Source organism: Lagenorhynchus albirostris, chromosome 2 (assembly GCF_949774975.1).
Source record: "Lagenorhynchus albirostris chromosome 2, mLagAlb1.1, whole genome shotgun sequence".
NCBI classification, from domain to species: Eukaryota; Metazoa; Chordata; class Mammalia; order Artiodactyla; family Delphinidae; genus Lagenorhynchus; species Lagenorhynchus albirostris.
The window spans coordinates 149,487,652-149,501,491 of NC_083096.1; the positions used below are offsets into that span (position 1 = coordinate 149,487,652).

The 13,840-nt window shown below is 40.1% G+C and overlaps 2 protein-coding genes across 2 annotated transcripts in view; one reads left to right on the forward strand and one right to left on the reverse strand.

Moving 5' to 3' along the window:
• Positions 1 to 13,840, forward strand: part of EIF2B3 (eukaryotic translation initiation factor 2B subunit gamma) — a 169,278-nt gene that overhangs the window by 97,483 nt on the left and 57,955 nt on the right. The gene's annotated exons all lie outside the window — the stretch shown is intronic.
• On the reverse strand, positions 11,352 to 11,531 carry LOC132516228 (small ribosomal subunit protein uS14-like). Its single transcript, XM_060142632.1, has one exon. The coding sequence runs from the start codon at positions 11,520 to 11,522 to the stop codon at positions 11,352 to 11,354; it is 171 nt and encodes a 56-aa protein (XP_059998615.1). The 5' UTR covers positions 11,523 to 11,531.

The following is a 13,840-nucleotide window of genomic DNA, read 5'->3' on the forward strand; positions in this document are numbered from 1 at the left end:
AAAGAAAAGCGGAGCTGGAGGAGTCAGGCTCCCTGACTTCAGACTATACTACAAAGCTACAGTAATCAAGACAGTATGGTACTGACACAAAAACAGAAATATAGGTCAATGGAATAGGATAGAAAGCCCAGAGATAAACCCACGCACATATGGTCACATTATCTTTGACAAAGGAGGCAAGAATATACACTGGAGAAAAGATAGCCTCTTCAGTAACTGGTGCTGGGGGCTTCCCTGGTGGCACAGTGGTTGAGAATCTGCCTGCCAATGCAAGGGACATGGGTTCGAGCCCTGGTCTGGGAAGATCCCACATGGCGCGGAGCAACTGGACCCGTGAGCCACAATTACTGAGCCTGCGCGTCTGGAGCCTGTGCTTCGCAGCAAGAGAGGCCGCGATAGTGAGAGGCCTGTGCACCACGATGAAGAGTGGCCCCCGCTTGCCACAACTAGAGAAAGCCCTCGCACAGAAACGAAGACCCAACACAGCCATGAATAAATAAGTACATAATTTTAAATATATATATATATATATATAAGATAAATAAATAAGTGGTGCTGGGAAAACTGGACAGCTACATGTAAAAGAATGAAATTAGAACACTCCCTAACACCATACACAAAAATAAACTTTAAATGGATTAAGGACCTAAATGTAAGGTCAGACACTATTAAACTCTTAGAGGAAAACATAGGCAGAACACTCCATGACATAACTCACAGCAAGTTCCTTTTTGACCCACCTCCTAGAGAAATGGAAATAAAACTAAACAAAAACTGGACCTAATGAAACTTAAAAGTTTTTGCACAGCAAAGGAAACCATAAACAAGATGAAAAGACAACCCTCAGAATGGGAGAAAATATTTGCAAACGAAGCAACTGACAAAGGATTAATCTCCAAAATATACAAGCAGCTCATGCAGCTCAGCTCAATATCAAAAAAACAAACAACCCAATCCAAAAATAGGCAGAAGACCTAAACAGACACTTCTCCAAAGAAGATATACAGATTGCCAACAAACACATGAAAAGATGCTCAGCATCACTAATCATTAGAGAAACGCAAATCAAAACTACAATGAGGTATCACCTCACATAAGTCAGAATGGCCATCATTTAAAAATCTACAAACAATAAATGCTGGAGAGGGTGTGGAGATAAGGGAACCCTCTAGCACTGTTGGTGGGAATGTAAATTGATACAGCCACTACGGAGAACAGTATGGAGGTTCCTCAAAACACTAAAAGTAGAACTATCATACGACCCAGCAATCCCACTACTGGGCATATACCCTGAGAAAACCATAATTCAAAAACAGTCATGTACCACAATGTTCATTGCAGCTCTATTTACAATCGCCAGGACATGGAAGCAACCTAAGTGTCCAATGACAGATGAATGGATAAAGAAGATGTGGCACATATAAACAATGGAATATTACTCAGCCATAAAAAGAAATGAAATTGAGTTATTTGTAGCGAGGTGAATGGACCTAGAGACTGTCATACAGAGTGAAGTAAGTCAGAAAGAGAAAAACAAATACCGTATGCTAACACATATGTATGGAATCTAAAAAAAAAAAAAATGGTTCTGAAGAACCTAGGGGCAGGACAGGAATAAAGATGCAGATGTAGAGAATGGACTTGAGGACACGGGGAGAAGGAAGGGTAAGCTGGGACTAAGTGAGAGAGTGGCACAGACATATATACACTACCAAATGTAAAATAGATAGCTAGTGGGAAGCAGCTGCATAGCACAGGGAGATCAGCTGGGTGCTCTGTGTCCACCTAGAGGGGGTGGGGTAGGGAGGGTGGGAGATACAAGAGGGAGGAGATATGAGGATGTGTGTATATATATATATAGCTGATTCACTTTGTTATACAGCAGAAACTAACACACCATTGTAAAGCAATTATACCCCAATAAAGGTGTTTTTAAAAAAACAAAAAAAACAAAGGAACTTTTTGGGCAACCCAATATATACTTGGAGCTCAGAGGTTAGCACTATGCCTAAGATAAAAATTTGTAATTACTGATACATAGATGATGAGTGAAGATATGGGCACGGATGAAATCTCTTTGGAAGAGCACAGAATGAGGAGGAAAGAGGGTTAGGAACAGGCTTACGCCAGCTAGAGGATCATGAGCTTCCAAAGGAATTTAAGTCAGAGAGAGAAAGAGAAAAGGAAAACCAAGAGAACGTGTGTCACAGAAGCCAGAGGAAGAAAGTAACAGTAGTGTTGAATGTGGCTGTGAGGTTTGCTAAGATGATAATTTTTTTTTTTTTTTTTTTTTTTTTGTGGTACGCGGGCCTCTCACTGTTGTGGCCTCTCCCGTTGCGGAGCACAGGCTCCGGACGCACAGGCTCAGCAGCCATGGCTCACGGGCCCAGCCGCTCCGTGGCATGTGGGATCTTCCCGGACCGGGGCACGAACCCGTGTCCCCTAGCATCAGCAGGTGGACTCTCAACCACTGCGCCACCAGGGAAGCCCAAGATGATAATTTTTAAATGATCACTGTATTTTACTAAAATGGAAGTCATTAATGACTTTATCAAAGTGGGTAGAGTGGAAGATGTTAAATGGTGACAGCATGTTGGACTATGCTTCTGAGAAATTTGGCTGTGAAGGATAGAAGTTGAACTAGAAGGAGGAGAAGGAAAGTTTGAAAAAGAGTATTTTAACTTGGGAAAAACTGAGAACGTTTTAAGGTTATATGAGCCATATTGCATGTTAGGCAGTCCCTAAGGTGGAAGTGAGGTTGGGAGGAGGTCCTCAGCATAGCTAGCTAATAGCTGCTACCCTGACTTTAGGGGGCCTGTCATACTAGGACTAACTGTATCATTCAGTAGTTTGTCCCATTCCTACCCCTTTCTTCCCACTCCCTACTGTGCATCTAACCTTGCCAACTCTCCTGGACCAACCAGGAATATTCTGAAGTACACCCAAACTCGTCAGGACCCTCCTGAAGTCTCTAATATTTGTTTCTGATGAGTCTATATCTCTTATTAGAATGTGTACTCTTCTGGACATTCAGTAAGTATTTAGTGCCTGCCATGTAGTACACTGTTCTGGACACAATGTGCTGCTATGATGATCAAGTCTCAAATCTTCCTTCCCCGAAAGAGGTGATAGATATACACAATGCAGAATAGAACGTTAGTACTATAAGTGATTTCTCCGGTAGAATTCCATAAGTATTTAGAAAGGGAAAAAAAAACCTCAGTAGATTAGGAGAATCTGGGAATTTTTTAAGGAGAAAATTACATTTGAGGCTGGAGCTTTAAGGATTTATACATGTTGGGAGTAGTGGCACACGAGTAGAGGCAGACATTCCAGAAAGAACCACATGAGCAAAGACACAGAGAAAGGAAAGCAAAAGTAACTGAGTTACGCAGTTTCTCTGAAGCACAGAGAATAATATGAAAAGGTTTAATAAAAGCAAAGGGAAGTCTTACAGGTTTACAAACAATAAAGTGATTACTAGATTAGAGCTGTGTTTCATTCTGTATTTATATACTTAATACAGCTCAGTGCCTAGCACATCTACCACTCAAGAGAAATTTATTTACCCAACTGTTGAACCCCAAAGGGTGGGAGTGCCTGAGCAGGTTGTCTTGTAAAATCTTCCGAATATGATGTAACTCTAGCCATGCAAGAGCTGGAACCAAGGCTTGAGGGATGAACCCCTGAGTGATCCTTCACTGGGCCTTTGCCTCTCTCTATCTACGCAGCCAGCTGGGAACTGGACCTAAAGATAATGGGAATGTTGCTTCATGTTCCTTGGAGAATGAGGACTGAAAGGTGGACCTGCTGGAAGTTCATATTAGCTAGGCCAGTGGGACTGAGTGGAGTGCAAATTAATGTGTCAGTTTTCATCCTCTATACCATTCTATAGAGGATGGTAACTCTTTTTTATTAAATTCTTCAGACATAGTGGACCAGGCAGCTTGGAAGGATAATTTGGGAGAGACAACTCTCTTTCCAGGGTTTGTCTCTGAATAGGAGCCTTTTGTCAATGGAGCTATGCATATTGCTGTATCAAGCACCTCTTGGGGAAGGTGAGGGATGTTCCACGCTTCAGCAGGTTCCGGCACTCTGGGTTAAGATGACAGGGAGGGTGAGCAGCAGTGTAATCCTGCCTAGGAAGGCTTTGTTGATCTCCGTATTAATGTTAGACATGTGGTTCTCATCAGTCTATGAGGTGGTTATTTTATGTGTCAATTTGGCTATGCTCTAATCCCTAGTTTTTTCAGTCAAATATTAACCTAGGTGTTACTGTGAAGGTATTTTATAGATGTGGTTAATAATATCAACAATCTGTTGATTTTTTTTTTTCTTTTTTTTTTGCGGTACATGGGCCTCTCACCGTTGTGGCCTCTCCCATTGCGGAGCACAGGCTCCGGATGCACAGGCTCAGCGGCCATGGCTCACGGGCCCAGCCGCTCTGCGGCATGTGGGATCTTCCCGGACCGGGGCACGAACCCGTGTCCCCTACATCGGCAGGCGGACTCTCAACCACTGCGCCACCAGGGAAGCCCAACAATCTGTTGATTTTAAGTGAGGGAAATTATCCTGGTTAATCTAGATGGGTGTCATCAGTCAGTTGAAAGGCCTTTGAACCTAATCAAATCAAAGAACTAAGTCCAGATGACACAGAACCAATTCAGCAAACCCATCCTTAAGGTTCTGTTCTTCCAGGACCACTTCTGGTAGCAATTTCTATATCAGAGAAGTAGAGCTGCTATGAGTGATATAGAATAAGGGATTATTTTGCAATTGTGGAAGTTGGTAGAGCTCTGTGTGCATGTTGTTGCTTCTGTATAGTGTTGAGCCTGAAATCGCTATCAGTCAGCTAGACCAACAGTCAGAAGGAAAGCTGGATGTAGACAAGAGCAAGAACAAACAGGAACCCACATCTGTCTCTCACCACTTTTAGCTTCATTATTGTGGGTGATCTGCAGGAGAACTGACATCCTTCACCACAGAGCTACACAGTGCTTGGCTCAGGATTCCAGAGAAGCTGAAGGAGGATATCTGGTAGGTTCCGGAGGAGCTGCAGGTCTGGGTACTGTTCTCTGCCTGCTAGGTGAGCTGGCATCTCAGTGACATACACAGGTTGCCATAATACGTAGCACCATCCATTGACCTTCAGAGCATTAAAAAATGTGTCTGCAGCTTTCCTTCTGCCTTCTAAATGTCACACAGAATATCTCTTGTAGCCATTGCTAACTCAGAACGATTCAGAGAAGAGAATTTTGCATAACATAATTCCAGATCAGCTAAGTTAATACATAAGCCAGCATACCATGTATATGTATTTCCTTGAAACAGTAACTTTCCATGGTTTTTCCATCACCTAAGAGACAAAATCCAAGCTCTTTAACATGACATCTAAGCATTGTAGGCGGCTCTCCATAATCTGGCCTCTGGCTACCCCTCCAGCTTTAACCTTTATCATTGTATCTTAGGTTTTGTTGTTTGTTTTGTTTTTCATACCTGTTTGCCTTTGTATATGCTAGTTCCTCAATCTGAAATATCCTTTTCCTGCTTTGTCTGCGTAGCAGATTTCTCCTCAGCATTCAGAACCAACCTCAGGCTATGAAACCTTATCCTATCCCTGCTCCCTTAGACAGCTCACTGCATCTTTTTCTGTTCTAGCTTCCTACACTGTTATCACATTATACACAATAGATTAACACATAGTCTTCTCTACTAGATTATGAGTTCCTAAAGGCAACGTCCGTCTATTTCAGCTGTGTGTCCCTGGTACCAAGCATGGTACTTGGCCCATGATGATAATAATAATAATAATAGTTATCATTTAATGAGTGCCTAATATATGGCAAATACCATGCAACACACTTTAAGTGCATAATTTTTGATCATCCTAATAACTCTGCAGCAAGGAGACCCATGGCCTCCATGTTTGTCAAATTAATGAATATATTATCTAAGATTAAAAATTGCAATAATTTTCCAATTTTCTCTTAAGGAAGTGGAACTTTTTCTTTAAGTAAAATCTTACATAGAAGCCTGAGATATGAAACGCAGAACAGGGATTTATTCTGATTCAGGTTTCCTGTAGCAGTTCCCGAAGCAGCTCCAGAAAACTCTCTGACTCTGTGAAGCACAATATTCCATTTTATAACAAAGAAACTGACATGAAGAAAGATTATGCCATATTTAAGTGATGAAGCCAGAACTAGAATCCTGGCTCCTAGTCCAGTGCTCTTTTTACTACACCAAGCTGCCTTTCAGCTTTGACTTAGCTCACTATTAAGCCAGTGATATCACAGAATACAAGTGGTCATTAGTCTCAAGATGAGAATAAAAACAGAAATCCTTAACAGGGCCTGAAACCTCTCCAGCCTCATCTTGTGCCTCTCTCCGTCTTGTTTTCTTTGTTTTAGCAGTCCTGGGCGACTTTAGTTCCTCATACTCACCAGTCTACCTCAGAGTCTTGGCATGTACTATTTTCTCTGCCCAGAGTGCCCATCTCATTTTCTCCACCCCTTTCACCTGGCTAACTCCTGCTTTTCTTTCAGGTTTAAGCTTAAAGGGAAGCTTCCTGTCATCTTCCACCCTGGGCTAGGTCCCCCATTATATGCGTCCATAATACTCTGTGCTCGCCTTTCACAACTATTGCATACTTGGCAATAATTGATTTTCCATTCAACTCTAAGCTTCATGCAGGGATCATGTCCATTTTGTTCACTTCTGTATCCCAAGTGCCTGGAATATAGTAGGTGTTCAATGAATATAGGCTAGGGACTGTCTCGTAGAGGAGTGAAGTGACTTTTTTCTTTTTAATTAATTAATTTATTTATTTTTGGCTGCATTAGGTCTTCGTTGTGGTATGCGGGCTTCTCATTGCGGTGGCTTCTCTTATTGCGGAGGAGGGCTCTAGGTGCGTGGGCTTCAGTAGTTGTGGCACTTGGGCTCAGTAGTTGGGGCACGCAGGCTCAGTAGTTGTGGCTCGTGGGCTCTTGAGCGCAGGCTCAGTAGTTGTGGCTCACAGGCTTAGTTGCTCCGCGGCATGTGGAATCTTCCTGGACCAGGACTCGAACCCATGTCCCCTACATTGGCAGGTGGATTCTTAACCACTGCACCACCAGGGAAGTCCAAGTGATTTGTTTTTGACATGGACTAAAATCATTTCCGTTTTTCTCTCGGTACAATGAGGAACAGCACTTAGAACTCTTAAGAACTCTTCCAGCTCTAGCAGTCTCTGCTGCTTTGAGTCCAGGGCCTCCACTTCAATACAACTGCTTTTCTTGGAGAGGATCTGAGCACTATAGCTCACTCTGCTGCATAGGCAGACCTTTGGTTTGGTAACTCCATATGCACTCCTGATGATCAACAATCTGTCATTCCTGCAACTTACAGTGCCAACAAGATCAAGCATTTGGGGTGGTATGGCAGGTGCCTTCCTATAAAACAGCTACCAGGTAGTTATATAATAGGTGCTTACTCCAAAATTTGTCTCATTAGAATTATAGATAACTAGTAAGTAGCCATGCTTCATAGATCACTCTCTTTCCTCTACTTATGAGCAACCTTGGTTGTTTCAAGCACACCCTGGTCTCTAGTTTCTTTTAAATTGTAATGATTAGGCAGTAGGGAATTAGCTCTGGCTCTTCTAGTGGGAGAGAAGATGCTTCTTTGTTGGAACATGTTTAAGATTGCCAAATAAAATAGAAGGTGATTTTCTGAAGGTCTTCAAAGAGAGAAGTTGTTTATGTTGTTGCATTGAACGCTTCAAGATGGCTAAGTTGTCATAGGAGGCTTTTATCCTCTTTGGAATTGTTGCTTCTGGTTCTTATGAGTCATTGTTTCAAGTTTCAGATATCCTGGCATCTGAATTCAGGAGGTATCCATGACATTTCCTTCACCTGTCAACATTTATATTTATGCAAAGAGAAGCGTATGTTAGAGTTTCTTCTGTATTTTGAGTTTTTGTCCAATTGAATTTTCGTCATTCTGTTCCCATTCCTTGCTATTCTCCTGTCCCCAAATTTGGACTCGGTTTGGTTTGGAAAAAGTCATTCTGTATAGCCATATAAACTATTAGGACATACTCAGTTTAGGTTAGTGGAGGCTTTCTTTCTTCACTAGGTTGTTGTGGACTGTCTCAGCATATATGCTAGTTCTCCCACTAGGCTAAAAATCCTTGCAGTCCCATTCATAGCAGTGCTGGAAGTCTAATAGTGTGTCCACATGGAGGTCTAGATGAATTTTACTTTTTAAACATGCAATTACCATAATCTGTTTCTTTACCTATCTGCCTTTTTCTACTCATTCTTCTAGGTAATGAGCGTTGTACTATGAGCATGTCAGGGAATAGAACTCCCAGTTGGCCTTTGCTATAACTTATGCAATGAACAGGATAAAAACAACTCAGTTTCTCCTGCACACATGATGATTCTGGGGAGGGAGTTTTGTCTCTATTCTACAGATTTAAAGGAAATGAGCATCTGAATCCCTTAAGATCTTTGGGGTTGGGCGTGGGGGTTATAGATCTTATTATTAACTAAAGGAACTCAGACCTTTTTTTAGAGTTATTAAGAGATTTGGGCATTTAAATTCTTAAGTTTATTCTGCTAGGGAGAAAACTGGTATGATTTTAACCATAGTAATTACTTGGTTTGGGGGGGTTGGGTGGGTTTTTTTTTCAGTATTTATCTTCTCTTTCATGGATATATTTCTTTCTTTCTGGGCTGCCTTTCTGAACTGCTTTTTTATTCCCTAGCTCTGTAATTTTACATTGTTTTGTTTTGTACGATGTTGGTGGTACACATAGCTCTGTGTTCAGTTTTCTTTGAGTTAAAGCAAAGCTGTCAGAAAAATCTTGAGTCTTCAGTCCTGCATAATCCTGAAGACTAGTGTCCATATGGCAGTCTTTCTTCCAGCTTCTCTGGAGATCTTAAACCTTTGTCCCTCACACACATTACTTCGAGTTGTTAATATGAGGAGAAAATTTGGGTAAGTAAATATTGAAATGAAACACGGGTACAGCTTGGTCTTTGAACTCCTTGACATTTAAAAGTAATTTGCCCCAAACAGGCAGCTGTTTCTCTGATAGCATTTCTTAACATCTGCTTAGAAACTTGGAAGCAGAATGATAAAGAGTTCCTCTAGGCTTGTCTTAGGTCAACACTTAGAACCCCATTCCTTAGCAAATTCCTTCTTGAATGGTACTAGTGGTTGATGAACTCCTAAATAGGGTATTCAGCAAGGGAACAAGTACAAAAGCAGGGATTTTTTTTTTCAGTTACAGCCAGGCATTCTACCTTTCTTGCCTTGGATTTAGATGTGAGACTGGAACAGTGCTTCATCTATATAGAACTCCTAGGATTATATATGGAGAAAAGAAAGAAGTCGCTTGAGAGACCTTATGAGGTAATAGAAAAGCCTTAAAGTCACAAATACCTACATTTCCATCCCAGTTCTACTACTGTCTACCTCTGTGACCTAGGAAACTTACTTAACCTCTCTGAGTATATGTTTTCCTAATCTGTAAAAGGAAGATGGAGATGTTGTGAAGATGTGAAAGCACATTGCAAAATGCCTGGCACATAATAACTATTCAGCAGATGGTGGTTCCAGTCGTTCCTTCCCTTAAGTAACTAGAATCAATTAGAGTATTGGGTTAAAGTTCACATACAGGGAATTCCCTGGTGGTCCAGTGGTTAGGACTCGCCACTTTCACTGCAGGGTCCTGGGTTCGATCCCTAGTTGGGGAACTGAGATCCCGCAAACTGCATGGCGCAGCCAAAAAAAAAAGCTCACACATAGCAATATACTGAGAACAGATGTGAGTTGAGAGCATAGGAGAGTCCTGGGTTAATCAGTGTGCTATAGTCTGAGCCACAAGGATCATGTGCTATACATCTTGACTGACTCAAGAAGAAGTAGAAAACCTGAGTAGACCTAGAGCAATTAATGAAATCAACTTAGTAATTTAAAATCTTTCAACAAAGAAACATCTTTGAGGCTTCAAAATGTAAGGATGGCTTCTTTAGTGAATTCTATCAGACATTTTAAAAAGAAATAATACCAATCCTTCACAAAGTCTTCCAGAAAATAAAAGAAGGAATACTTCCCAACTTATTCTATGAGACCAGTATAACTCTTTGCTACCAAAGCTAGATAAAACACAAGACCAATATCCTTTATGAATATAGGTGAAAAAATCTTCAACAGAATATTAGCAAAATGAATCCAGCAACCATGTCTAAGTGAGATTTATCCTAAGGGTGCAAGATTAGTTTAATATCTGAAAAACAATTAATATACTATGTTAATAGAATAAAAGATTAAAAACTACATGATTATCTCAATAGACACAGAAAAAAACATTTTTAAAAATGCACCACCCATTCATGATAAAACCTTTCAACAAGGCTTCCCTGTTGGCACAGTGGTTAAGAATCCGCCTGCCAGTGCAGAGGACATGGGTTCAAGCCCTGGTCTGGGAAGATCCCACATGCTGTGGAGCAACTAAGCTCATGCACCACAACTACTGAGCCCACATGCCACAACTACTGAACCCCACACGCCTAGAGCCTGTGCTCTGCAACAAGAGAAGCCACTGCAATGAGAAGCCCATGCACCACAACAAAGAGTAGCCCCCACTCACCACAGCTAGAGAAAGCCTGTGCGTAGCAATGAAGACCCAACACAGCCAAAAATAAAATAAGTTAGAAAAAAAAAAAAAACTTTCAGCAAACTGGGAATTGAAGGGAACTGCCTCAGCCTGATAAAGGGTATCTACAAAAAACTTACAGAATACAAAAAACTTAAATAATGTCATATTTAATAGTGAAGGACTGAATGTTTTCCCTTAAGATGGGAACAAAGCAAGAGTGGCCTCTCTGGCTTTTTCTATTTAATATTATAGCCAGTTCATTCAGGCAAGAAAAAGACATAAATGGCATTCAGATTGGAAAGGAAGAAGTACAACTACCTTTATCTGTAGACAGCATGATCCTATATGTAGAAAATCTTAAGGAATCCACAAAACTACTGGCATTAATAAGAGTTCAACAAGGTTGTAGGGTACAAGATCAATGTACAAAAGTCAATTATATTCCCATATACTGTCAATGGACAATAAAAATAAAATTATAGGAAAACAATTCCATTTATAATAGCATCAAAATGAATAAAATACTTAGGAATAAATTTAATAGAAGATCAAGACATAATACTGAAAATTACAAAACCATGCTGAGAGAAATAAAGTTTGTGGGTTTTTTTTTTAAGTTTAAATTTTTTATTTTATATACAAAGAGCTAGCATTGTGCCTGCATAAGGTAGATGTCCTGGATGACCCATTCAAGGAAGTTCACTTAGTCCAACTTAATGAAGCTGATGTCCTTCATGTACTGGAGGAAACACTGGCAGCACATATTGAGGCCATATTTCTGGATCGTACTGTGCCGGCTTGAGCAGATGCGGCAAGAGCGAGAACCATGACCAAATTTTTTTGGATGGCTCCAGTACAGCTGCTGGTGAACCATCTTGCTTTCTCGGCTGCAATGAGGCAAAAGGCAAGAGAAATAAAGTTTAAGTATATGGAAACACATTCCAGTGTTTCTGGATTGGAAGACTCAATATTGGGTTTTTTTTCTTTTAAGGTTAATATTTTTATTTTTTTATTGACATATAGTTAATTTTAGTTTCAGGTGTACAGCACAGTAATTCAGTTATATATATGTAGTATAGTTCCCTGTGCTGTACAGTATAGGTCCTTATTGGTTATCTGTTTTATGTATAGCAGTGTGTATATGTTAATCCCAACTCAATATTGTTAAGATGGCATTTCTCCCCAAACTGATCTTTAGATTCAACACAAACCCATCAGAATCCCAGTAAAGTTTTTGTAGAAATTGACAAGTTGAACTCATACTTCTCCAATTCAAAACTTGCTATAAAGCTATAGTAATCAAGACAGTATGGTACTGGCAGAAGGATAGACATACAGAGCAGTGGGACAGAATTGAGAGTGCAAAAATATACCCTTACATTTATGGTCAATTGAATTTCACCAGAGATGTCAAAGCAACTTAATGAGCAAAGGATAGTATTTTACACAAATGGTGCTGGGACAATTTGATATTCACATGCAAAAAAATTAACTTAGACCCTAACCTCTCTCCATACACAAAAATGAAAATGGATTACAGACCTAATGTAAGAGCTAAAACTGTAAAAGTTTTAGAAAAAAATCTTTGTGAAATTGGGTTAGGGAAAGAATTCTTAGTTAAAATACCAATAACATAATTCATAAAAGAAGGATTGATAAATTTTATATCCTCAAAATTAAAGTCACCATTCAAACCTCAAAAGACACCATTAAGAAAATAAAAACATAAGGACTGTTAGAATTCAAGGAGATGATAAACAACCCAATTTCAAAATAGGCAAAAGATTTTAATGGACACTTCACCAAAGAAAATATACAAATGGCTAATAAGAATATAAAAAGATTCTCAATATTGTTAGTCACTAAAGAAATGTAGATTTAAACAACGAGATGCTATTTTACACCCACTAGAATGGCTGTAATAAGTTTTTTTAATATTTATTTATTTATTTTGGCTGCGCTGGGTCTTAGTTGCAGCACACAGATCTTCATTGAGGCATGTGGGATCTTTTAGTTGTGGCATGCAGACTCTTACTTGCGGCACATACGCAGATCTAGTTCCCCGACCAGGGATCGAACCTGGGCCCCCTGTACTGGGAGTGTGGAGTCTTACCCACTGGACCACCAGGGAAGTCCCTATAATAATTTTTTAAAAAACGGAAAAGGCAAATCTATAGAGATAGGAGGCAGATTAGTGATTGTCTGAAACTGAGGGTGAGAGGGGATTTATTGGTTGCAAACAGTCATGTGAGATTTTATTTAGGTGATAGAAATGTTCTATAACTGGATTGTGGTGATAGTTTTACAGCTCTGTAAATTTTCTAAAACTCGTTCAATTGTACACCTAAAACAGGTGAATTTTATGGTATATAAATTATACATCAATAAAGCTATTTAAAAAAGACACTCCAACAAAGCAACCAGCCAAATTTAGAACACGGAGTGTTCTACAAGACAGGTGATCCGCTCTGTCTAATCATGTGGCTTGTCAGGGGAATAAGGAAGGGGAACTATTTTTTTTTTTTTTTTTGGCTGCGTTGGGTCTTAGTTGCTACACGCAGGCTTTCTCTGGTTGCGGCGAGCAGGGGCTTCTCTTCGTTGTGGTGCGTGGGCTTCTCATTGTGGTGGCTTCTCTTGTTGTAGAGCACAGGCTCTAGGCAAGCAGGCTCTAGAGCACAGGCTCAGTAGTTGTGGCTCATGGACTTAGTTGCTCCGTGACAAGTGGGATCTTCTCGGACCAAGGCTCAAACCCATGTCCTCTGCATTGGCAGGCGGATTCTTAACCACTGTGCCACCAGGGAAGTCCCAGGAAGGGGAAGTTTTTTAAAATGAAATTGCCAAATACATTGTGAGGCTTTGATTGAATCCTGATTCAGACAGACTAACTGTGGAAAGACAAATTTGAATTTGAATTTGGATTGGATATTAGATGATATTATGAAGTCGTTGATAATTTTATTAGGTGTAATAATGACATATGATTATATTTCAAAGTCCTTATCAGTTGGAAATGCATACTACACATACTGGAATATTCACAGTAAAATGACATTATGTCTGGAATATGCTTTAAAATACTATATTAGTTTGCTATAACAAAGCGCCATAAACTGGGTGGCCTAGAACAACAGAAGTTTATTGTCTTAACAGTTCTTGAGGCTAGAAATCTGAAATCAAGGTATTGGCAGGGTT

Bases quoted from the DNA above. Each gene is read 5' to 3' on its own strand.
- LOC132516228 (XM_060142632.1), bottom strand. From the start codon at position 11,522: ATGGTTCACCAGCAGCTGTACTGGAGCCATCCAAAAAAATTTGGTCAT.